Source organism: Diceros bicornis, chromosome 2 (assembly GCF_020826845.1).
Source record: "Diceros bicornis minor isolate mBicDic1 chromosome 2, mDicBic1.mat.cur, whole genome shotgun sequence".
Taxonomy (NCBI): Eukaryota; Metazoa; Chordata; class Mammalia; order Perissodactyla; family Rhinocerotidae; genus Diceros; species Diceros bicornis.
This window is the reverse complement of record NC_080741.1, coordinates 21,465,757-21,489,466: the sequence shown is the minus strand read 5'-3', so window position 1 is coordinate 21,489,466 and position 23,710 is coordinate 21,465,757. Positions and strand designations below refer to the sequence as shown.

The following is a 23,710-nucleotide window of genomic DNA, read 5'->3' as shown; positions in this document are numbered from 1 at the left end:
AGCACCAAACCAAGAGGGTGCCAACAACCTGAGAGAAACAAACAGACAGAGGTGCCAGTCATTGGGGTGAAAGCATTGGGGGCCAACATGCACAAAAATGGTAAAAGATTTGAGGGGATACAGGCAGGGCACCAACAGCATCTGCAGTAAACTTACCAGAGTTTCCTGGGGAGCTTGTTAATAATTCAGTGGCTCAAGCCCCACCCTAAACGTAATGAGTTAGTCTCTGAGGGTAGGGCCTAGACACTTGCATTTTGGTAAGCTCCCCAGTGAACTCACGCTAGCAATGTTTGAGAAGCACTACCTTAGTGAATTTGCTGTGGTCTAGAGTGTGGTGGTCAGCTTTCTAGTTTCAGAATGGTTAGACACAGAGAACCAATCTATATTGACGTAGTCACTGCTGTATCCACCACATCTAGCACATACTAGGTATTCAATTTTTTAAATAGAACTTCATTAAATCAAGGGGAGACTCATTAACCAAGCCAAGAGGCTAATATATAGAAGAAGAATGACAGTTATCTTTGTAATGACAACTATCACTGCCCAGGGCCTGGATGTTCCTGTCCTCTGAGAAATACATTCTCTTCCTGTAGGCATGCCAAGTGAGACGCTAAATTATAATCAAAAGAATCAGAGCAAGGAAGTTGTGGAATCAGAGTAAGGGAGTTAGTTTTATGATTGAAATGTCTAGTGGCATCCAATTGGGTGGATGACTCTCTTTCAAAATCAAGAACATAGATCTCTATCTCTATCTCTCTCGCTATATAACTGTACAGGTGAGACTGTGGGCCAGGGACGCATTCTGCTTCAACACTGTCCCATCGAACTTTTTTTGATAATGAAAATGTTCTATATTTACACCGTTTAATATGATAGCCACTAGCCGCACGGGATTGTTAATCACCTGAAATGTGGCTAGTATAACTGAAGAGCTTATTTTTAAATTTTGTTTAATTTGAAGTAGTTTCAATTTACATTTTAATAGCAATATGTGACTAGTGGTTATTGAACAGCATAACTCCAAGGAGGGTGGGACGGGCCTTGCCACGCCCACCCACTGTGACTTCACATTTTTCTCTCCTTCGTGCAGACCACCACTATCTTCCTTCTGAAGAATACCTAATTCTTTTTTATGAGGTATATAAATCAATTCATTCCGGTTACCGTCAAGTTTTGCTGGCCCAGGAACAACCCTAACTTTTGCAGATAACTGCTTATCTTTGCCCTAATATTTTATGTGCGGATTTCATAGTTTAATTCTCAGGGTTAAACTTGTTTCCAGTATTTCTGATTTCTTAAGGACCACCTCCCCATAGCTTGAAGCAGTGTCAATAGCTATAAATTGCCAAAAAACTGTTGAGAGAAAGTATTTCTGAAATGACTAAATTGTCTTGTATTTTAAAGATCTTTTCGCGTACTCAACTGGATAATTTCGTAAATAACCTAAATTTTAAAAGTATGCTCTTTCTCCTACCCAATTTCAATGAATGACTAGATGGAGTTGTAAATAGACTATTAGGAAAGTTATAGCATTGTTTCATAGAATCTGCTCAACAAAGGGAGGAACATTGAGAGCTCTTCTATTTAAAAATTTTTATGGAAATCTTGTGATGTACCAGGCCTACTGGGCAGAAGCAGAGAACTAGGCAAAGTCTCTGTCCTTGTGGAGCTGACATTCTGTGACAGGAAGCAGGCTGTGCTCATGAACACATGAATAAGATAATTTCAGAAAGTAATGGGTATTATAAAGAAAACAGACAGGGTAATAGATTAGACAATGATTGATGTGCTTTAGCTGGAGGGGAAGAGAAGGCCTTTTTGAAGAATAATGTTTGAGTTGGCACGTCCATGGTGAGATGAGAAGGAACAAGCTAAGGGACTATTTGGGGGAAGAATATTCCAGGAAGAGAGGAGGGCAAGTGCAAAAGCTCTGGGGCATGTTCAAAATACAGAAAGAAGCCCAGTGTGGTTAGAGCACAGTGAGTAAGACAAAGAATTGCTAGCAATAGGATCAGAGAGAAAAACAGGGGGAAGATCAGGTCAATTTTTTATTTTTAAATTCTAAATGCAATGATAATTCGTTTAAGTAGAAGAGTAATATGATCTGGTTCTAGTTTTAAATATACTGTGCTACTTGCTCTGGGAAGAAGAGGTTACTGGGGAAGTAAGAAGAGAAAGTCATCTAGCCCATCCTGTTTCTTAAGAAGTGAAGGCATAAACTGTCTAAAAAGTCAGGCGTCAATACTAGAAAAATGATTTATCTTAGAGCCTGGAGACTTGGGATTCTGGTCCTTACCTGTTAATTTACTGGCTGTGTGACCTTCGGCAAATGAGGCCCCACTCTGTTTCAATTTCCTCACAAGGGTGTTGCGAATTTCAAAGGAGAAAATGAGTATGAACAAGCTCGATGAAATGGACAGGCTCTTTGCAAACGTGAAGTGTCCTCGTTCTTTAGAAACTTCGCAGTCTCACATTCCTCTACAAACCCTCTTGCAAAGTTCTCTCCAGATTCTCTATAGTTAATGGAAGAATGCACTTTCCACTTTCTATTTTTTTGCAGGCTGTGTGGATACAAAGGAGGCTGATCTCTATTTCCTCATCGATGGCTCAACCAGCATCCGTCAAAAAGAGTTTGAGCAAATCAAGAAATTTATGTCAGCAGTGACAGAAATGTTTAGCATTGGCCCAGGCCAAGTCCGAGTTGGAGTTGTGCAGTATTCACATGAGAATAAAGTAGAATTTCATATTAGTGTCTATTCTAATGATGTGGACTTAAGAAAGGCTATTTTCAACATCAGGCAACTGCAAGGCAGAACTTCCACGGGGGCAGCTCTGGATTTCATGGGGCCAATAATAAGGGAGGGAAGGAAGCATAGGCCAAGCGGGATTCCCTGTCATCTCATTGTGCTGACTGATGGGAAGTCATCAGACGACGTCCTGGAACCTGCTGAGAGGCTAAGGGCTGAGCAGATCACCATTCATGCAGTTGGCATTGGAGATGCTAACAAGGCAGAACTGCAACAAATTGCTGGGAAAGAAGAAAGGGTTAACTTTGCACAGAACTTTGATTCTTTAAAAAGCATAAAAAATGAAGTTGTTCACGGCATCTGCACTGAGAAAGGTAAGCAAAACTAAAAAGGCTTTTTTCTGCACACTTCATTAATTGCTTCTGGCAGACTAATAGCCAGGCTGAGACAGGAGTGATGTGACCAGCTGTCTGGCTACGGTTTCGCTAACTTCCTTTATCACCTGGGAGAGATTCAGCCCCTCTCTTTAAACCAATTGCCAAGATTAGAAAAGCCCTCTGTAGACAGCTGCCCTGAGGCCATCTTGGAAGTCCTAAGTAGGAAAGTTGCTAAGAATGTTGCGGCCTTGACACAGCCCACTGCTGTGGAGTATGAGACTCTATTCTAAGTGTGAGTTGTGTGAGTGTGCATGCATAAGCACTGATGGAGGCAGATGAGTACAGTGGAAAGAAAATTGGCTCTGGCTTTAGGTAGATCGGGGTTCAACTCACTTTTCCACTTGAGCCTCAAACTTCCTCATCTATAAAATGAATGAATACCTGTATAAGAGAGTCCTTCTAGGTTTAACGTAATAAACACCAACCATTATTTCTCTATTATGAATGCATACCTAGTACCCAGGTAATCCTTGTTTATTTTTATTTATGACAGGAACACATATTTGCCTTTTTGTTCTGAAAAAGAGTAAATAACAAAAGTTAGGAAAACTTTGCAAATTTGCAAATTCCTGTACTTGATTATTTCTCTTATTAATAATAGCCACTTACTAATTGAGAATAGTATGTGTTGATTGCTAGTATTAGCGCATGAAAATATTGTCTGCTGAGAGGCGTGTTAGCTTAGTGGTTAAGACAGAGGATGCTGGAGTCAAAGAGGAAAAGTGCAGACCCCAGCTTGATCACTTATTCACTGTGGGCCTTGAATAGGTTATTTACTGTCTACCTGCCCTGGTTCCCTTGTGTCTAGGCTTATTGCAAATCTTATAGGTGACAATGTATGTGGGGCACTTAGAAGCATGCTTGGCACATTGTAAGCACCACATAAAAGTTAGCTATTGCAGAAGTTGGCTAAGGTGTTCACTGATGAGGGAAGGAAAAGAATTCTCACTTATTTGAACTTACAAAAGTGAAAATGTGTTGGAATTTTCTCTGAGTCACTAAAATCAAAAGCAAAATGAACAAGCCCATAAGTAGCATTCATAGCAAAAACCTAAATCCCAATTTTGTTCATTGTTCTCCCTGTGTGGACAGTAATAGAGTGGGGTCTTCAGGGTGTCTTAGAAACAGTACAAGAGAAAAAGTTCCACAATGTTTCCTGGAGTTGATGCCTAGGAAAGTGAGAGAGTTTCAGGAGACATAAAGTAGCTTGTATCTCAGGTCCTTCAAGGGAGAAGGTCCTGGACCAATCTGAGGAGGTACAGTACATTACAGGTAGTTGCAGATCAGAGGCCTGAGCACTGGCACAGGGGACAAGCTGTGGACAAGGAAATGAGCCATAAGATGTGATCAGAGAGGCAGGAAAACTAAGAAGCCAAAGCTCAAGGCTTAGGAAAACACTGACCGGTCTCAGAGCAGATGCGGATGGAGTGAGACCGAATGTATTGGTTAGGTGGCTGTCTAAGTGGCTCTCACAAAAAAGACCCCAAAGCACACAACACAGAATATTACTTCTGTCTTGTGTAATAGCCCAGAGGGAGCAGTCCAGGTCTAGTAGAGAGGCTGTTCCATGCTCAACGTATAGGTTCCGTCTCTAGGTCAAAACTGAAGCTCCAGTTCTCATCACCTGGCATTAGTGGAAAGGGAGAGAGGGCCAAGGGAGCCCACCATGCTCAACTGTCTCATTGTTAAGACCCAGAAGTGCCCGAATCACTCCTGTTCATATCTGTTGGCTGAATCTTAGTCACAGGGCCACGTCTAGCTTCAAGGAAGCCTGGGAAACAGAGTCTTTACCTGGGCAGCCCTCTGCCTAGCTGAAACTTTATTGACATAGAAGAATGGGAGAAAAGATATTAGAGGACAAGAAGCAGTCTCTGTCATAAACAGATCCAGGGAGGTAATTCTTGTGGATACTAGACCACATATAAAAATCGACTCCTTTCACCGTGTTTCATGGAAGAAAGCCTTCCACACTTCACAGCGGTGGGGCTTCACCAATGCCACAGACATCTTCAGCAACCTCCTTATTTACAACTTGCATGACGGCCCCAGGATAGCCTGGGTCTTAGACGGTGGTTTTATTCCTCCCTTGTGGGCCTTACACAAGTTATTAAAAAATAATTAGCATCATCTTATCCTTCTATGGCTGATGCTAATTGTTTATTTTCAAATAGTGTGGGATGGACTCTGTGAGTGTTGAGGGGTGGACTGGTAAGAGAATGGCAACAGTAATAGACAGATGAAAGGGATAAGACTAAGGAGATACATGCTAAAGAAAATATATTTGCATATTTTATATATATATACATATGTGTACACACAACATCTGTACCATGAATTAATAACAGTGGTTTGTTTCTATGGCTTATAGAAATTGGTCTTCTATGTGGGTATATGTGTATGTGTACATATATATGTATATGCGTGTACATATATACGTACATACACATGCAAATACATGTCCATTTCCAATCAGTAGGATATCTACAAATTTTGTGTATAAATAAAAGAACAATCCATGTTGAATGAATATGTGTTTACTAACGTACTTATTATCTCTAGTAAAAGCTTTTTGCCCCAATTTTTAATATTGATTTATAGTATTTATCAAATCACTGTAAATTATTCCAGAAAATATGCTGTATAAAGACTACTTGGAATTTTGTGTTTCAAGACTGTACATAAAACCGTGGAATATTAGTCCTATGAGTACAGGGAATTGATTACTTTTTCTCTGATTCCTTTTTTTGATCACCACTGCATCCTTAACATATAGCCTGATGCTTGGCACTTCATGCACCTCAAGAATTATGAATGAATGGTGAATAAATGAATGACACATGCATGAATGAATACACATTTTGGAAGTTGCAATTCCCCTTTAAATCTTTTTGGCTAATCTTCAATGGATTTCTGATTCAGGATCCTAGTCAGTAGGTTTCTACTAAAGAAGCAAATAAAATTTTCAAATGCAATAGCAGTTGCTAGAGTTAAATTAGGTGTTTTCTGATTAATGCGTTTATTTCTGCTTTACTGTTTCTGCATATTCTGAGAAACATGTCAACCTGGTTTATTTCTGGTTTTTTAATAACATGCAGGTTGTGAAGACATGAAGGCTGACATCATGTTTCTGGTGGACAGTTCTGGCAGTATAGGACTTGAAAATTTTGGGAAAATGAAAACCTTCATGAAAAATCTGTTAGCTAAGATTCAAATTGGACCCGACAAAACCCATATTGGTGTCGTTCAGTTCAGTACTGATACTAAGGAAGAGTTCCAGCTTAATAAATACTTTACGCAGAAAGAAATTTCTGATGCAATAGACCAAATGTCTTACCTCAACCAAAACACTTTTACTGGAAAGGCACTAACATTTGTAGATCAGTACTTCAGCCCCCTCAAGGGGGCCCGTCTTAGGGTGAAAAAGTTTCTCATCCTCATCACGGATGGAGAAGCACAGGATGCTGTAAGAGACCCTGCCAGAGCTCTTCGGGACAAAGGTGTGATCATCTTCTCTGTGGGAGTGTTCGGTGCCAATAGGTCTCAGCTAGAGGAGATCAGTGGGGATGGCAGCCTGGTCTTCCATGTTGAGAAGTTCGATGATCTAAAGGCAATAGAAAGTAAACTCATCTTTCGTGTCTGCGCTCAGCATGGTAAGTGACCCTGTTATTCTTCAGGACTCAAGGATGTGAGCTGTTGATTTTATAGTGGGGTGAACAGTGGGCTGAACTCTGGGCTTGGCCTCTAATTGGACTATAGTGTTAAGTTTTGGTCTTATACTCATGATCTCCAGGGATATTCCAGATTAACAGTTTTGTGAGGGAGTCTGGTTTTGGTGACTTCAAATATATTCTATGAAGGTCTCAGAAATTTACATTAAACTTCCACCTCTTTAATACCTGCATACCTAGATTTTTCCAGATCCAATTTTTAATCCCAAGTGATTCCCCAGAATTGTTTTTTGGACACTTATAACCATTGTTAAGTAGTAAATAATTAGAAATACAAATTCATCTTCCTCTTAGTTAAATTAAATCCAGTATCCTAAGCAACTCCTGCAAAACAACCCTCTCTATTTTAAAGATATATATATATAGTGTATATTTTCATTGCTTCATGTTATTCCTTAACTTCTGTCAGCTAGGTATTTTGCATTTGTGTATTCACGTATCTATCCCTTTGGAAAATTTTAATTTATTACTTTTTAAACGATTGCTTGGGGTCATCATTTTTACCTCACAAACTGGAGTGCTTTTCAGATTGTATTGAGCAGCTTCAGTTTGAGCCCATCAATTTTAATGGCTGTTGAGTGAGAACTGGTTATAAATCTATACATAAGACTAAAAACACCTGTTCTTTTCAATGTATCATGTGCTGTTACCTGTATTTTGGCTACAACTAACAGAACAAACTGAAGTATTAGTAAGTTTGTTGTATGTCATTACCCTGGCAACAGAGAGATCTCTTTTGGACTTCATTCTTCAGAATATCTGTGTGAAGTTTTCAGAAAGTTAATAAATAAAATGTCTCAGTGTCAACTCTGAGTTTTAGGCGATGGCGCTAAGATTTCTCTCATAACAGCTAAATTGGAATTTTTTCTTCCTCTAAGAATGGCAGTGATTCCAAAACTCTTGGTAATGTTGAGACTTTCTAAGAAAGGCCTACCTTAAGGCCACAGCCCCACCTTTGAAATCCACTGGACCCTTCCTGGAATTTCTTCATTTTGATACATGGAATGTTTGTGGAGGCCCTGTCTAGAGCATAAGGTGAAATCCAGCTGCCTCATACATTAGATCGACTCATTAATATTCATCAAGTCATGACCAGTCACCAAATCACAGTGGGTCATGGCCCCAGGTTCCTACAGGTGTGGCCTGGGCTCATCCACAGTGTCTGAGGCTTGAAATTTTGAGACCTCATTGCCAAAAATAAGGATTGGAGGTAAGATAGGCAGGTGGTAGGTGGAGAAAGCGAACCTTGGGAAGGCATGTGCTTAAGGTACTGAGGAAAGGAAAAGAGGGGAGAGAAGGCCCACACTTTGGAGGCCCAGCCAGAGTGGTCACTTGGCTTCTAATATGGAGGAAGGCCTGGGGCTAAGGATGAGGTGATAGGATCCTTAGCTCTACCCCTACTTGGGGCCTTTCTAATTCAGGAGGTCAGGGGAAGCAACACAAATAGACACAGAGAGGCATGGTGTCATAGGAAAGTCTGCCTACCAGAAGCTGAGAAGACGGCCGAAGCCAGAGGGAGTAGGATAAAAATCCCAGCTTAGACAATGAGCCCCTGAGCTCTTGAAAGCAGCAGGCCAGTTTGGCAAACATCAGTGATCTCACCATTATATTGACATTGAACTACCTTCTGACATTTCCTTTCTGTTGAAAGCCTGCTTAGCAAAAGATGTTACACCTTCTAATGAGATTTAGCAGAACAGTGTTGTGGCGTAAGAACCACTGCTCACAGAGTCGTGTAGATAAGGGTACAAATGTCCTTGGAGTCATGCGCTGGGCAAGTTGTGCATCTCTGAGCCTCAACTTCTTTCTCTGTGAAATGGCGACAGCCTCCTCTAAGAACTCAGTGAGATGCAGCGGCTGGCACACAGTAGGTTCATGGCAAATGTTAGTTTGCTTTCCTTCTCAGCTCTCTGTGTAGAGCGTACTGTGCAGATGATTTGTGATGCCTGCTTTCTTCTTCTTTCAGATTGTAAAAGGATTAACCTGTTAGACGTTGTGTTTGTGCTGGATCATTCAAGCAGCATAGGTTCACAACAGCAAGAAAGCATGATGAACCTAACTATCCATTTGGTGAAGAAAGCGGATGTTGGCAGGGACCGAGTTCAGTTTGGAGCTCTCAGATACTCTGACCATCCTGAGGATCTTTTCTACCTTAATACATACTCAAACAGATCAGCAATCATTGAGAATCTGAGGAGGCACAGGGACACCAGAGGGCCTACCTACACTGCCAGAGCTCTCGAGCACTCAAACAGCCTGTTCACTGAGGAACACGGCAGCCGCATCAAGCAAAACGTGAAGCAGATGCTGATCATCATCACCGATGGGGTATCCCATGACCGAAGCCTGCTCAATGACACAGCATTGAAATTAAGAAACAAAGGCATTATCATCTATGCAGTGGGTGTAGGAAAGGCCGACCCAGAAGAACTTGAGACTATGGCAGGGAATAAAAACAATGCTATCCATGTAGATAATTTTGACAAACTGAAAGATGTTTACCAGGTTCTACAAGATGGTATGTGTACCAATGCACAAGAGGGTAAGTTGTGATTTTTTAAAGTTTCTATGGGGGTAGCAATAAAAATTTAAGCAAGACATAAGTTATGAGTCTTGGCTTCCCATTACCTGCGTGTCAATGGGCTGAACTTTTCTCTGCTCAGGCTACGTTGTCTCATCCCTAAAATAAATAGGCAATTGAGTGAGATGCTCAAGGTCCCTTCCCACTGCAGCATGCATGGAAGAGATTATACAAGGAGGTTTTGGAAGCATTCTTGCTGTCTTGCCTGTTTCCTTTTTCTTGGCAGAAAGGAACTCTTCTTAGGATTGTATTCACTTTGCCCCTTTTCATGGCTACTTGTGTTGTTCTATTTGCTTAATGGTTCAATGCAGCCACTGGGCATCAGTTTCATGCCAAACTCAAGTGGAGAGTTTCATGGTTTAAACAGATAGACTTTTGTCTTCGAAGATCCAGGGCCCTCTATATGGGATCATACGCATCCTGTAGGGCCATAGGAAGTCCAAGTGGTCTAATGTGTTTTTCTGGCTAAGGACCACCAGCACAGAGGGAAAGATATGGGAGTTGAATGTGGGGTAATGGAGACTGGCTCCTAGGAAGAGGGAGGGAAGGGGCCTAAGCTGATTCCCTGAGATATCACTGGGGTAAGGTAGGCTGGAGGCATCACATCTGAGTGAGGGAAGGATGAGATTTGCCACCTGATCTCAAAGCAGCAGAGACTGACATGTTATCTAGGGAGGGCCGCTGTGCTTCCTTGGAAGGTGGGAATCCTTGCCGCTTGTTGGCCCAGTCCTCCCAACCTGGCAAATGAATCAGTCAACCAACTACCTTCCTTTCTTCTTTCCTTCTCCTCTCCCTTCCTGCCGACCGCCTTCTCTTCTTCCTTTCCTCCTTTTTTCCTTCTTGTCTACCAGTTTGAAACCTACTTTTGTGGCCAATGCAAATCATGTTTCTAAGACTGACATTAACCCACTCCCATCTCTGTAAGCAGTCCAACCCCAAACAAAACCTTCCCGCAAATCCCGTATCAGAAGCAGCATTTGCTGTGCTGAATGAAAGTATGTCTGACCACCATAACTCTACCTTACTTAAGTAAGCAATAAATTCATCTTCTTGTTTCAGATACTGAATGATAATGTCATCTTATCACTTTTTTCAAGACAGTGGGACCATCTCAGTTCTTCTGCCTGTTCTGGCCTGTCCCTGGACTCCTGCCCTGAAACCTGCTTTCCTTGCCATCTGTCTTGCCACCTTCCAGTCCATTCTCAACATTGAGTGATCTTTCTAATACACATTGGTGTATTAGATGTCACTGCTCTGCTTACAGTTTACAATGTCTAACTCCTGAGTTCCATCTAGCGCCTGCCCATGTCTCCAGCCTCATCTATTGCCCCTCCCCTCTTTACAGTCTCTCCTGTCATTCTGAAATTCCTCCATATCTTTTCAGGCACCATTCTACCCACCACAATCACGCCAGCCCACTGCTTCTCCTGGCTACATCTAGCTTGTCTCTCATGTTTCAGCCTTTGTTGACCAGTTTCCTTACCCAACACCTGATGGTGTCCCCACAGTGTCCCCCAACCCCTACACCTTCTATTTCTCCTGGTGGTAGCACTTAACACATATTTGCTGTTTCCTTATCTGCATCTGTCACAAGACTGTGAGCTCCTTGGGCGGGCTTGGCCTCTTGTTTATCGTTGGGTCTCCACCAAATCTAGTACATTGCTAGGATTACAGTTCTTTCCTAGGGATGTGGAGGCTGTTTTATTCTCATCTCTCATGCCTACTTTTTGGAGGTAGATATAGAGATGGAGTTTGGGATGCCAGATGTTTATCAGGGATCCACACCTGTGAAATAAAGGGGGAAAGCAGGATGGGCAGAAGGAGAAGTCAAACAGTGATGCATGCTTGACAAAACTTCAAACCTGGGCGAGAGCTCTGGAGTGAGTATTGCCCATCAGAGTTATCCAGCACCAGACTAAAAGGACTGGGCCTTTATACCCCCTTCTCACTTAGTCCCCAGATGTGGGCTGCCCTGGGAAGAGCATGGCCTTTGGCAAGGCATCTCTCTGCAGTGAGGCTGACCCTGAGGAGCTGACAGCTGGAGGCCATAGGCTGATCACACTCCCACAGCTGGGCAGCCATTGCTTCCTTGAAGGTCTATCTGGGCAGCCCATCTCTGCGTCTGCCACATTACCCTTACAAGGAATTACTCAATTACTTTCAGTAATCACTTTAGTGCTGCCCCTATCCCAGCCATTGCATTTGATTGGAACTGAGTGTAGAAGATCGTCCCTTGGTTACGGGACATTTCACATTGGACTTCAGGGATATGACCCTCTGCCCCATTTACTAGCCATTAATACTTGTCTCATGAAGTTTTAATATTTGGATTATGATATTATAAAAAAAAATTGCTGTTGAAAAAAGTTCTGGATTTAAGAATAAAAAGGATTGAGAGGTCCAGGTACCAGCTCCACTGCATAGTAATTGTGTATTCTTAGGCAAGTTACTTAACCTCTGATTTCCATATCTGTATCTATACAATTAGAATAATTCCTTATAAGGTGGTCATGAATATTAACTATTATTGTATACCAAAAAATTTTTTCAAATGATAATTCTCAACACAAATATAAAATGATAGCATTAATAGTAACAGGAGTACTAATGATAGTACAGAGTAGTACCATTACCTTGACTTGGGTGAACCTTCCGATCTGGGTATGTTGAAGGGATTTCTAGTCTTTGTAATTACCTTTCAATGAATATATTCAATCTACTCAAACTTCTTATTTTCTTTCTCTGAGTAGATTTCAGTGTCATTTCAAATGAATCATATAAATAATTAAAATTTGAAACAAAATCTATTCTCTTTCTCTTTCCTGCTATTTTTTCTTCTCTCTTTCCTTCTCTTTCCTCCTCTCTTCTGTTAACTGATCTCAATTTGCTACAAATGAGGGGATTTAGTAAAGCAATTTAAGTATTTGAGTAAAGGGAAAATTTAGAATGATTCATGAGGGAAATAATTGACTTATTTTTTCCAATTGTAGACTGTAAAATTAAAGAAGCCGATGTGATTTTCCTTTGTGATGGCTCTGACATGGTATCTGATGCCGAGTTTGGTACCATGACAACTTTCTTGTCAGACTTAATTGATAATTTTGACATTCAGTCTCAAAGAATGAAAATTGGGATGGCTCAATTTGGGAGCCGCTACCAAGAAATTATTGAGTTGGAAAACTCTCTGACTACAACCCAGTGGAAGACGCGAATTCAAAATATCACCAAGAGCAGTGGGCTTCCGCGAATCGACTTCGCCCTTAGGCAAGTGAGCTGGATGTTTGATGCATCTGCTGGTGGGAGAAGAAACGCTGGTGTGCCTCAAACTTTGCTTGTTATCACATCTGGGGATCCCCGCTATAATGTGGCAAATGCAGTAAAAATCCTGAAAGACCTTGGAATTTGTGTCCTTGTTTTGGGCATAGGAGATGTTCACAAGGAACAGCTTCTGCCGATAACAGGCAATTCTGAAAAAATAATCGCTTTTGAAGACTTTAATAAATTAAAGAACGTGGATGTGAAGAAAAGAATGGTCCGTGAAATCTGCCAGAGCTGTGGGAAAACCAGTAAGTGTTCCCTTGCTCTTTGTTTTTATTTAATTGCAACTTCTCGGTTCTTCATTTCCCAAGGTGTCTTATGGGCAGGTCCAGCAGAGCCTATTTTTAGAAGAGTGTGCAGTGAGAATAGACCTCTCCTCTGTTTCCAAGAAGTTTGAGATCAGTCAGCCTCCCTCAGAGACAAGGAAAATGGTACAAAGGCTGGAGGAGGCCCTGGGCAATGTCCTCTGGTCAGCCCTGTGCGATCCAGTGTTTATGTGCCTCTTAGCATCTGGAACTCAGTCTTCTATTTCTCTCCTCTCCACTTCTGGAAGTCCTAGAACAATGCCTTACATCCAATAGGAAGTAAGTAAAATAAACCTTTGCTAATTGGAAGTTTTACCTTTTTAACTTTCTTAAACTATCTTGGAAGGGATTCAGTGGTGTGTGTGTGTGTGTGTGTCTGTGTGAGCATATGTGTGTGTACGTTTTCTTCTTTTAATGATGGCATTCATATAATCATAGCATAGTAAAGATTCGAACTGTCCTTAGGGATTACTTAATTTCCAGAGGTCACAAACACAAATGGCTGCAGAGGCCAGGTGGGTGATATGAAGGAGTCAAGTGAGCAGGGAGTGAAGACAATGAATGGAGAGCAATGACCCATTGATGGGGATGTCACTATTCAGCTCCAGCTGAGAGTAGCCATGTGGGGCTCAGGTTCTGTACATTTGGGGCTGGGAGTTGGGAGGACAGTGCATCAGGAAGCAGCAGTGAATGATAACATCTTATGGAATTTGCACAACACGCAGAAATTTCTCAGAGTGCTTCTATTTCTAGAGGTGTTATGATTGAAGCTACTTCTTTTGCAACACGTGTTGATCTTTCCAAGCTCTCCAGATCTTTTACATCCCATTTGAGGTGCTCAGTTGGAGGCAGATGGTGGAAAGAGCCTGGAATCAGAAAGCCAGGGTTCTAATTCTGGTTCAGCTGCAAGAGCCACCACGAATCATTGTCTCCTCATGTGTAAAATGAGCAAGTGGACAGAGTCAGAGGTGACTAAATGGCAACTTGCAGCTGAGTTGTGTTTGTCCTGTCTGGTGTCGACAACTTATTAAATTAGTTGACAGCTTTTATAAACTGGAGATTTTACATTAAAAATGTAGATTTCAGGCTTCTTGTTGAAAAATCAGATGATCTGACAATGTTAGGTCTTCTTTTCCACATGGCTACTCTCAGCTGGAGCTGAACAGTGAACAGATGGGTCATTGTTCTCCATTCATTTTCTTCACTCCCTGCCCACCTCACTCATTTATATTACCCACCTGGACTTTGCAGCCATTTGAGTTTGTGACCTCAGGATTAAATAATTTCTAAGGACAATTCGAATCTTTAATATGTTATGATTATATGCACCATAATATGTCATCATTTAAAGAAGAAAATATGCATGCACACACACACAGAAAGTCAGCCACTGAGAATGAGATCAAATCATGATTGGGTCTTCAAATAACTATTGGAACTTGTAATATTGGAAAGGGGACAGAGGAAATATCTGTGTTATATGTTGCTCAAGCAGCCAATGTCTTCCTTCTTGAAGGCTTTTTGGGTACTAGAGACCCTCCAGTCCTAGGCCATGATCGCTCTCCTTTTTCCGACCTGGTCTGCCCTTCTCTGCTCCTGTCTACTCATTAATCTGGCCTCCTTTCCCTTGGTCTCCAGATTGCCTTGTGGACATGGTGGTTGGGTTCGACATTTCCACTCACCTGCTGGGACAGCCGTTGTTCCACGGCCACCCCCGCCTGGAATCATACCTCCCAGGCATCTTAGAGGACATCACCTCCATCAGGGGGGTGAGCTGTGGGGGAGGCGCAGAGGCGCAGGTGAGCGTGGCCTTTAAGGTGAACAATGACCAAGAATTCCCTGCCAAGTTCCAAATCTATGAGAAAACAATATTTGACAGTTTGCTGCAAGTCACCGTCAATGGGCCAACTCATCTGAATGCACAGTTCTTGCAGTCGCTGTGGGACACGTTTGAGGATAAATCTGCATCCCGAGGACAGGTATCCACATCACATTCTATCTCCCATCTCCACAGCCCTTCATTTGTTTCTCCCTCCGAATTATATATTTCATTTTCACGTCATCCCGTTCTCTGCTTTCCTCTTTCTCTAGGTGCTCCTCATCTTTTCAGATGGTCTTGGAGATGAAAGCACCACAATGCTTGAGCATCAGTCGGACAGGCTCAGAGAAGCAGGTACTGAGTTGAAAATTTAAATGATGAAACATGGGATGTGCTGAGCAAGTCCCTACCTGCTCAGGGGCTCTAGACTTTGGAATCTGTCTGGACACTTGTAGCAGATTCTGTTGGTACCCTGCCCAAACCCCCTTGACCAGCCCACACACTCATCCCCCAAATGCTGCAAATGCTATGGCCGAGTGCTTACACCTGTGACCTTCCATAGACGTGTGCCCTTGACTGACCTGATGCTTGGAGTGGGGGCGGGGTTATACAACGTCCGCCCTCGGGCTGGAAGGGGGGCAATCAATTATATAGGGGTGCAGAAGCCCAGCACCCTGGCCTCAAGTGGGTCAACTCTGATGCAATTTACACTCCAAACTCCATCATGAATCATGCCGAGGTCATGCTAATCATGACTTTACTGAGACACATCCTTGCTTACAACTTCCCCTTCCCTTTGTTCCTCTCTCTCCCTCAAGAAACCACATACTCACAAATTCTTCTCTCAGATTCTACTTCTAGGGAACCTGACCTAAGATGCTTCCTACTGTTTCTGATTATCCATGTGCAAGATAACAACATAGATTTTGAAAAGCTCTTCTCGCTGTACATCCTCTGTCCGTGTCATAGTTTCAGACTGAGCTGGACGCTAAATGCGGAAGTTGAGAGTAGTGTGCAGTGACAGAAGGCTCCACTGATTGTCAGATGGGATACATTGTTGAGACTTCCCAGGTTTAGGCCCACACTGGCTTCTGGGGTTTAGCTTCCATGGGCAACCTCCCTAGAGGGCACAAAATTTCCTCCTTGATTTCTGGATTGTGTCACCCTCCCGTTTCAGATCCCGTCAACACCTTCCCACTGTGCTTGGGATATCAAATTCCTTAGTATGACCCATGATGCTTTGCAGGATCTGGCCCCTGCTCCCCACTCCAGCCTTACCTCACTCCTCACATTCAGCCTTCCGGGTGTACAGAACCTTTTCCATTCTTCCTCCACAGCCTCATCCTCCCAGACCTTGCATGTACTCTTTTCTGTTGCCTAGAACTCTTCCCACTCTCAGCTCCTTCCCAGTCCTTCTCTCCATCTCCTTCTCTGATTCTTTCCCTTGACCAACTTCTATTCATCCCTTAGGATCAGTTTAGACGTCAGGTCTTTGCAGACACTTTCCATGACCTTCTAAGACTGAGTCAGGAGCTTCTCCTTGAGGCTTTCATAGCACCCTGACATTCCCTCTAAGAGCACTTACCACTTCTCAGAGCAACTCTGATTCTTGTCCAGCTCTTCTATTAGATCATACCTCTGTGAAGGGGAGTATGCCTGTCCTGTTCATCTTGTATTGCTGATACAATGATTAAAACATAATAGTCTCCTAATAAGCAAATGTTTGTTTAAGGAAAGGATGCATAGAGTAAATGAACTAGCAAATGAATTAATAAGTGAGTGAGTGAATAAATGAACTCCTGGGGATGGCCAGGAGTTCGGCTGAAACTACAATCACCCTGGGCTTTCCTCAGACTCTCAGGGCCAGGGCTCCCATGGGCATTTGATAGTGGAGATGACTTGAGAACTACCATTAATTTACATTCAGAAAAACTCTGAAGATGAAAAATACCCCTTCTTAATTGCTTTTGAATGCCCAAGAATTGCATCACAGTTGGTGGTAAGGTATTGAACATAGTTTTCTGCTAGTGTTTTTCCGTAAGATTTGTGAACAGTTTCCCTTGAAGACTTTTTCTCAGGGGATTTCATGCTAAAGTCAGGGACCAGTGCCGAGTGTGTGTACTGAAAATGCAGGCAGACCTGCTGTTGGGTTCTTCATATGTCAAGAGTACTGCTTCCTCTTATGTTTTTCTTTCCCCCTTTCTGATTCTTTGAATAATGTTCACTGAGTATAAATATGATGGTCTTTTCTTCTTTTTCATGAACAAGCCCTTTGGCTTTATATCTGTTATTTTTACTGAATAGGACTTGATGCTCTGCTGGTGGTATCCCTAAACACAACTGCTCATGATGAGTTTTCCAGCTTTGAATTTGGGAAAGGATTTGATTACAGGTCTCATCTGACAATTGGAATGAGAGAACTGGGAAAAATGCTATCACAATATCTGGTGAGTTGTTGATCAAAAAGCCCAGTTATTCAAAATGCCATGGGAACAAAATTGGAATCTTTATGAGTATTTCCAAAGACTGCCTTGTTTGCCCCACTAATTAGGTGCGTGGTCTTTAGTATATGAAAAAATGTGAAAGACCAGAGCATTGTATTTTTGTTTTTGCATACCCTTTCATCCTTTGTCATCTCACCAAATGAATGCATAGGGAACTAAAAAACTAACCAACCCCTAATCAAATAAAAAAGCCCCCAACAATTTTTGCTGTAGAAATCCCAGGAAACAGGAGACTATCAACTAGGAACCAACCAGTCTTATGCAAACTTGGCCTGCGGCTATCTATGTGATGAGTGCCCTTTTTATAAATAGAGGTCATGTCCTTGGAGAGGGTACGTTTCCAAGGCAGTTGCTAGTCTGGTGCCCTCTAATCAGTATCAAGTCTAAAAGCACCTCTTCTTCTCTGCGGCCGCTCACCCAAAAGGAAAGGATGGGCTTGTAGGTGGTGGACTATGATTTGTGTAAATGCTGTTCTTGTGTGAGGAAGTTCCTCACAATTGTTGCTCACTCAAGGTTGGTTTTTTCCAGGGAAACATTGCAGAGAGGGCTTGCTGCTGTACATTTTGCAAGTGTCCAGGGATTCCAGGACCTCAAGGGAGCCGGGGACCACTAGCTTCGAAGGTGCCACTCAGTTGTGAAACTATTTTATGTAATGGGCCTTGATTTGGTATGGGTGGGACTGAGACTAAGTGGTTCAGTTGCAGCCTTCACTCAAAGCTGGTGTAATTGCTTTGGGCATTTTGTGTGCCTTTCCTGGTGTAGGAGCCAGTTTAGAAGGACTCACTTTTGATACTGTTGTTAAGAATAACTCCCTTTTCTCTTATATATCCTTGGTGATGTTGCCCCTTGGTTTTGCAATTTATACTTTTGTACCCACTTTAGACAGCTTGAAAGTAGCAAGGGGTATTAGAAATAGTGGGGAAAGTTATACTTCATCAGCATTGGAACACAATTAAACTGCAAAACGAGCATAGCATTGCAGATTAATAGCCTTAAAAAAAACAAATTATAAAAGATAAGTTACACAACAATAGCCCAGATAAATATGTCATGATATTTTTGTTCAACGGAATTCTCTAAGATGACGAAAATGGATGAACTACAGCTACACACGACAACATGTATAAATTTTACAAATGCAATAATGGCCAAAAAAAAACCAAAATGCAGAAGACGACGTGGTATGAATCCATTTATAAAAAGTTTGAAAACAGGCAAAACTAACCTATAGTGTCTAGGGATGAATAATTAAGTAGTGAAGTATAAAAAAAATGGCCAGGAGGGCCGGCCCGGTGGTGCAAGAGGTTAAGTGTGCGCGCTCCGCTGCGGCGGCCCGGGGTTCGCCGGTTCGGATCCTGGGCGTGCATCGATGCACCACTTGTCAAGCCATGCTGTGGCGGTGTCCCATATAAAGTGGAGGAAGATGGGCACGGATGTTAGCCCAGGACCAGTCTTCCTCAGGAAAAAAAAAAAGAAAAAAATGAGAGGAGGATTGGCAGATGTTAGCTCAGGGCCAATCTTCCTCACAAGAAAAAAAAAATTAAAAAAAAAATGGCCAGGAATTATTATCATCAAAGTCAAGAGTGTGCTCCCGGGGGTGGACGTGGGAGTGGTTTGTGTCTGGGATGGGTGCCGCATGTCGGTACCAGCGACGTCCTATTTCTTGGCCTGGGTCGTGGCTACACAGATGTTCACTTTACAATAATTAAGGTGTAATTTATATTTCATTTACTTTTATGCACTTTTTCAAATGGGTTTTAGATATCACAATAAAAAGAAGTCTGGTTTGTTGGTTTTTTTAAGAGATCAAATATAATACTTGCTCATGAGTTCTGCCTTGTCCATTCTTCTGGAAGGATAATTTTCCTTGGACTTTTTGCTAAATTATGATGTTTTGTTTAGCATAGTTTCCTCTCTCGTTACTTTGCTCAACTCAGTATTAGAATTATAGTCTAAGAGTACAACCGCCCTGGTATACCGAGCAGACAGCTAAGACCTGTGTTCGAGAATGAGGAAAGCAAACCTCGAATTAAATCCCTGCCACAAATAAGCCACAAGGCAGTTAAACCACACAAGGCCATGGGAGAGACGATCGTAATTTAAATCTCTTTGGAAATGTTATCAATTTGCCTGCTAAAAGAGCTGTGGTGGCCGTCGCTGTCCTCCACGCAAATTCCTCAGGCGCAGGACTGGCCCGGACACACTGAGCTGCGAGGTGGGTTCCAAAGGGCAGCCTCCTGTAGGCACGGGGAGGGCCACCTTCTGCAGAGGGCTTCCAGGTGAGTGCAAGGACAAGAGCCAGCTCCAGAGGTGTCAGACTATCCCCAAACTCACAGCCACACCGGCAAAAACTACGGCCAAGTTGGAGGGAGGGACTTGCCTAAAATGCCTAACGATTTCACAAGTTTGAGTTGATGAGAGATGGCTGTCGTTTGTTTTTCTCTCTTTCCTCCCAGGGTTCTCCAGGTCTGAAAGGCAGCAGAGGACACAGGGGAGAGGATGGAGACCCTGTAAGTTTTTGTGAGCCACCACTTACGCACGCACACACCCACACGCACATTGATTTTCCTTTTCATGGGAAGCTTTCTTTTCCCACAGAAAAGAGTAGGTAGGGTTTTGTTTATATGTTTATTTTTTGTAGTTTTGGGAAGGAAATGTGTTGCTTTTCTTTTCCCTTTTCCTGTCTGAGTCATGAGGCACTTGCCAAACCTACTTTTGGGAGGAAGTCAGGAGCGGGCTCACCTACCTGTTGCCTGGCATGTTTTTATCAGCGGCAGGGAGCTGGGCATCCCCCTCCCTGCCCCAACGCAGGCGACTTTGGTCCTGAAACCCAGTGCTTCATACATGGAAAGGGAAGTGGGCAAAGCACCCCCAAGGCATGGCATCATGGTTACATGCCACACAGAGGCTTTCAAATCTCAATCTTTGATCCTAAAACCAGAACTCGCACTTGCTTCATCAATCACATTATGAAAATGGATTTGGAGGAACTGAAATCATGTGGGTGGCTCCATTTGGGATGCGAAAAGTTCAGGAAGCATTCAGCCTGCCTCTCCATCCCCTTAGAATCAAGCCCAGCTCCTCGTCTGGGCAACAAGTTATGATTAAAAGCACAGGATCCGGAGTCAGACAGTCAAGGGCTGACCTAGATGTGAAGTTTAACAAGATACTTAACTTCTTGATCCTCAGTTTCCTCAGCCATAAACATTTATAGATTCCTCTGGGGCCGTAGTTTACGAAATGACCACTAAAAGGAGCACTCTAAATCACCCACCCTGTACCTCCAGAGGGGTCTTGGAGCCCTAGCCAGCAGGGGAGGGCTTTGAGTGTGGGGACTAGTGTCACCCTACACTCACAGCTGGCTGAGAGTCCAGTCAATAGGAAGGCGCAGTGTTTAGGTACCTCGGAGCAAGCTGTGGCGCTGAGCGAGGCCTCCTGCTGAGAATAACCCTCAGAATAAAGAAAACAAAACAGGTGAAAGCAAGTCACCTCTCCCCTCACCTACCAGGAAGGATTAAGCTCATTGCTAAATAGATATTTATCCATACAGCACAGCATTAGCACCTGCAGTGCACCCAGGTCTCAGCCAGGCACAGGAACACAACGGGGATGGAGACGGTTGGGGCTTCCTGCCCTCAATGAGCACATTGTTCTTCTCTTGAGATTCATTTTACTCTAGGATTTACCCGTATTTAAAAGTTTCCTGGGAGAAGCAGCATTGGTGGGAGATGCACACATCATTGCCCTTGAGCGCTTCTCCCTGTGTGGATGGTCTGACTTTGGGGATCTTTAACCTGGCGGTCCTTCCCATGAGCACTGGCTTGGGGTAGCGTTGCTTCCCATCAAACTGCTTTTACTCAGCTTGGGTCCCCTGGCACCCACTTGCTTCTCTAAGGTCAACAATGCTGACTTTTCCAGGGCAGTATGAGGGCCCAGGGCAAGATGTCAGGCCAACATGTATTACTGGAGTATTTGGAATGTGGCTGGAAAGTGAAGCGACTTCCAAACCCTTAGCTGTGCTGTCTGATGAGGGCAGTGAAGCGACTGAGCTCACTCTGCACCTTTGAGTGATCTTGGATCTGAGGGAAGCCCTGAAGGTTGACAGGGAAAATGTTTGAATAGAGGGGGGAAACAGAGTTAAATGAAGGAATTTGTGGGAGGATTTGCTTTGTCTAAAGCTCAGAGTGCCATGTGACCTAGCTTAACTCGCGAAAAGCAAACTGCTGGCAGCTTCTGGCAAGAGTCCCTTCAGATACCTGTTTGGGTTCCTTCTCTTAGGGCAGACGAGGAGACACTGGACTCCAAGGAGAAAAAGGGCTTGCAGGATGTCTAGGGGAGCAGGGTCAAAAGGTAAGGTTTTGCTGAAATGTTATTTTAAATTGCCTACATCCTCTCCCTCTCTCCTCCATTCCTTCCCGCTCCTTTTCTCTCTCCCATCATCCCTTGCTCTTTCCCTTTCTCCAATTACATCTGTTGGTTTCCTCATCTGCAGATTAATTCTACTTCTCAATAATCTCAAGTTTTGAGCACTCATTAAATTCCATCTGTAATCTCTTGGCGGTTGTATAGCCAGAAGCAACTAAAGAAATCCACAGTCACTCTCTTTAGAGAGGCAGCCCCTTCCTGCTCCAACAGTCTATGAATCCACATTCTGTCTTGGATATGCCAGTGAGAGCTATTTAATCTTTTACAGGGAGCCAGAGGATTTCCTGGATCTAAGGTACTGTAGTTGCTTCTCAAATTTGATTTCCTCATGGGATTAGTTTCCCAATAAGCGTGTGGCAGAGATCGCCTTTGACCTGATTGCTGCTCCTTGTTCTCTCTCAGGGAGAAGATGGTGACGATGGGCTGGATGGACTTGATGGGGAGGAGGTAAGCCATTTTTCTTTAAGTACCATAAAATCATCATGAGGTTGATATATTTTTCTTAATGAGAATTTTGTTCTCCCTGTCTTCTTTTAGGGTGTTCATGGATTTCCAGGAAAAAAGGGAGAAAAAGGTGATCCAGGATCCCAGGTAACACTTTTCAGTACATCAAAGAAGGAGAATTTGGTGACGCAGATGGTCTTAATTGCTGTGTGTCAGTGGTTATTAGGGATAAATCTGACAGCTGACTTAACCACATAATGAAGGCCTATTACCACTGAATAGACGCTGCATTCCTGTTTGGGGCAAGTGGGTAACTGTAATTTTCAAGAATTTCCAGCTAGAAAAATTCAAGGCGTCCAAGGACCTTCTACAGGCGTGTTTTTCAGAAGTCTGAACATGAGTGCTCTTGCCTGTCAGCAGCTTGCATGTTCTCTCTATTGCATCAGAAAAAAATAAAAAACCAGAGAAAGAGACAAAATTATTTTGGTGGCCTTAGTATAGCAATGACAGTGAAACATTTTTTTATTTTAAATTCATTTCAACACTCATTAATATGTGCTCATTTGGTTCCAAGCAGCTCTGCTTTTTATATTCTGATCCATTTATTTATCAAATATTTTTGGATACCTGGCATATGCCAGACACTGAGTTATGTGTCAGAGAATCAGAGACGAACCACACTGTCCTTGTCCTCAAGGATCCCGTGGTGTAGCTGGGAGACAGACGTATCAATAGCCAATGCCAACACAGAATGTGATGAGGACCATGTTGCAGGCATTGACATGGGAGCCCAGAGAAGGGCACCTAACGTGGCAGGGTGGGGAGGGAGTTCAGGAAGTCTTCCTGGAGGAAGTGGTCCCTGAGCTGAAGATGGATAGGAATTAGTAAGACATGGAGGAAGGGTATTCCAGACAGAGGGAACAGCATAAGCGAAGACATGGAGGCTTGGGGGCACTGCCTGACGTGAGCATCAGGGTACAGATAGAGGGAGATGAGGTTCAAGAGGTGGTGGGAAGAGATTGGGAAGGCCCTGGTGAGCCATGCGGAGGAGTTTGGCTTTTAACCATTAGGCAGTGGGGAGCCTTTGAAAGGTTTTAAGCAGGGGGATCACAATTGAATTTACGTTTTAGAAATATTACTTGGCAGTAGTGTGGAGGGTGTGTTGGAGATGATCTAGATGCAAGGCAAAGATGAGAGGTGGATCTGTTACAATCAAGGTGAGAAGTGGTGAAGCCTTTAAGTAAAGCAATGGCAGCGAGGACAGAAACAGATCATACCAAGGACATAGCAGGGCCTGGACTAGATTGAGAACCTAGGGTGCAAAATTTCAAAGCACTAGTTCTCAGAGTTATGCAGAGTGAGTGCCCCCCTAAATTTTGCACCCTAGGCGACTTGCTTG

The 23,710-nt window shown here is 43.0% G+C and overlaps 1 protein-coding gene across 1 annotated transcript in view; it reads left to right on the top strand.

The window, feature by feature from the left end:
• Window positions 1-23,710, top strand: part of COL6A5 (collagen type VI alpha 5 chain) — a 90,937-nt gene that overhangs the window by 9,942 nt on the left and 57,285 nt on the right. The window contains exons 4-16 of the mRNA XM_058553328.1: window positions 2,564-3,124; window positions 6,283-6,837; window positions 8,882-9,457; window positions 12,487-13,062; window positions 14,758-15,098; window positions 15,211-15,292; window positions 17,243-17,385; window positions 17,971-18,063; window positions 19,899-19,952; window positions 21,721-21,792; window positions 22,136-22,162; window positions 22,270-22,314; window positions 22,405-22,458. Of these exons, the coding sequence (XP_058409311.1) occupies window positions 2,564-3,124; window positions 6,283-6,837; window positions 8,882-9,457; window positions 12,487-13,062; window positions 14,758-15,098; window positions 15,211-15,292; window positions 17,243-17,385; window positions 17,971-18,063; window positions 19,899-19,952; window positions 21,721-21,792; window positions 22,136-22,162; window positions 22,270-22,314; window positions 22,405-22,458 (3,179 nt within the window). The remainder of the gene's footprint in view (window positions 1-2,563; window positions 3,125-6,282; window positions 6,838-8,881; window positions 9,458-12,486; window positions 13,063-14,757; window positions 15,099-15,210; window positions 15,293-17,242; window positions 17,386-17,970; window positions 18,064-19,898; window positions 19,953-21,720; window positions 21,793-22,135; window positions 22,163-22,269; window positions 22,315-22,404; window positions 22,459-23,710) is intronic.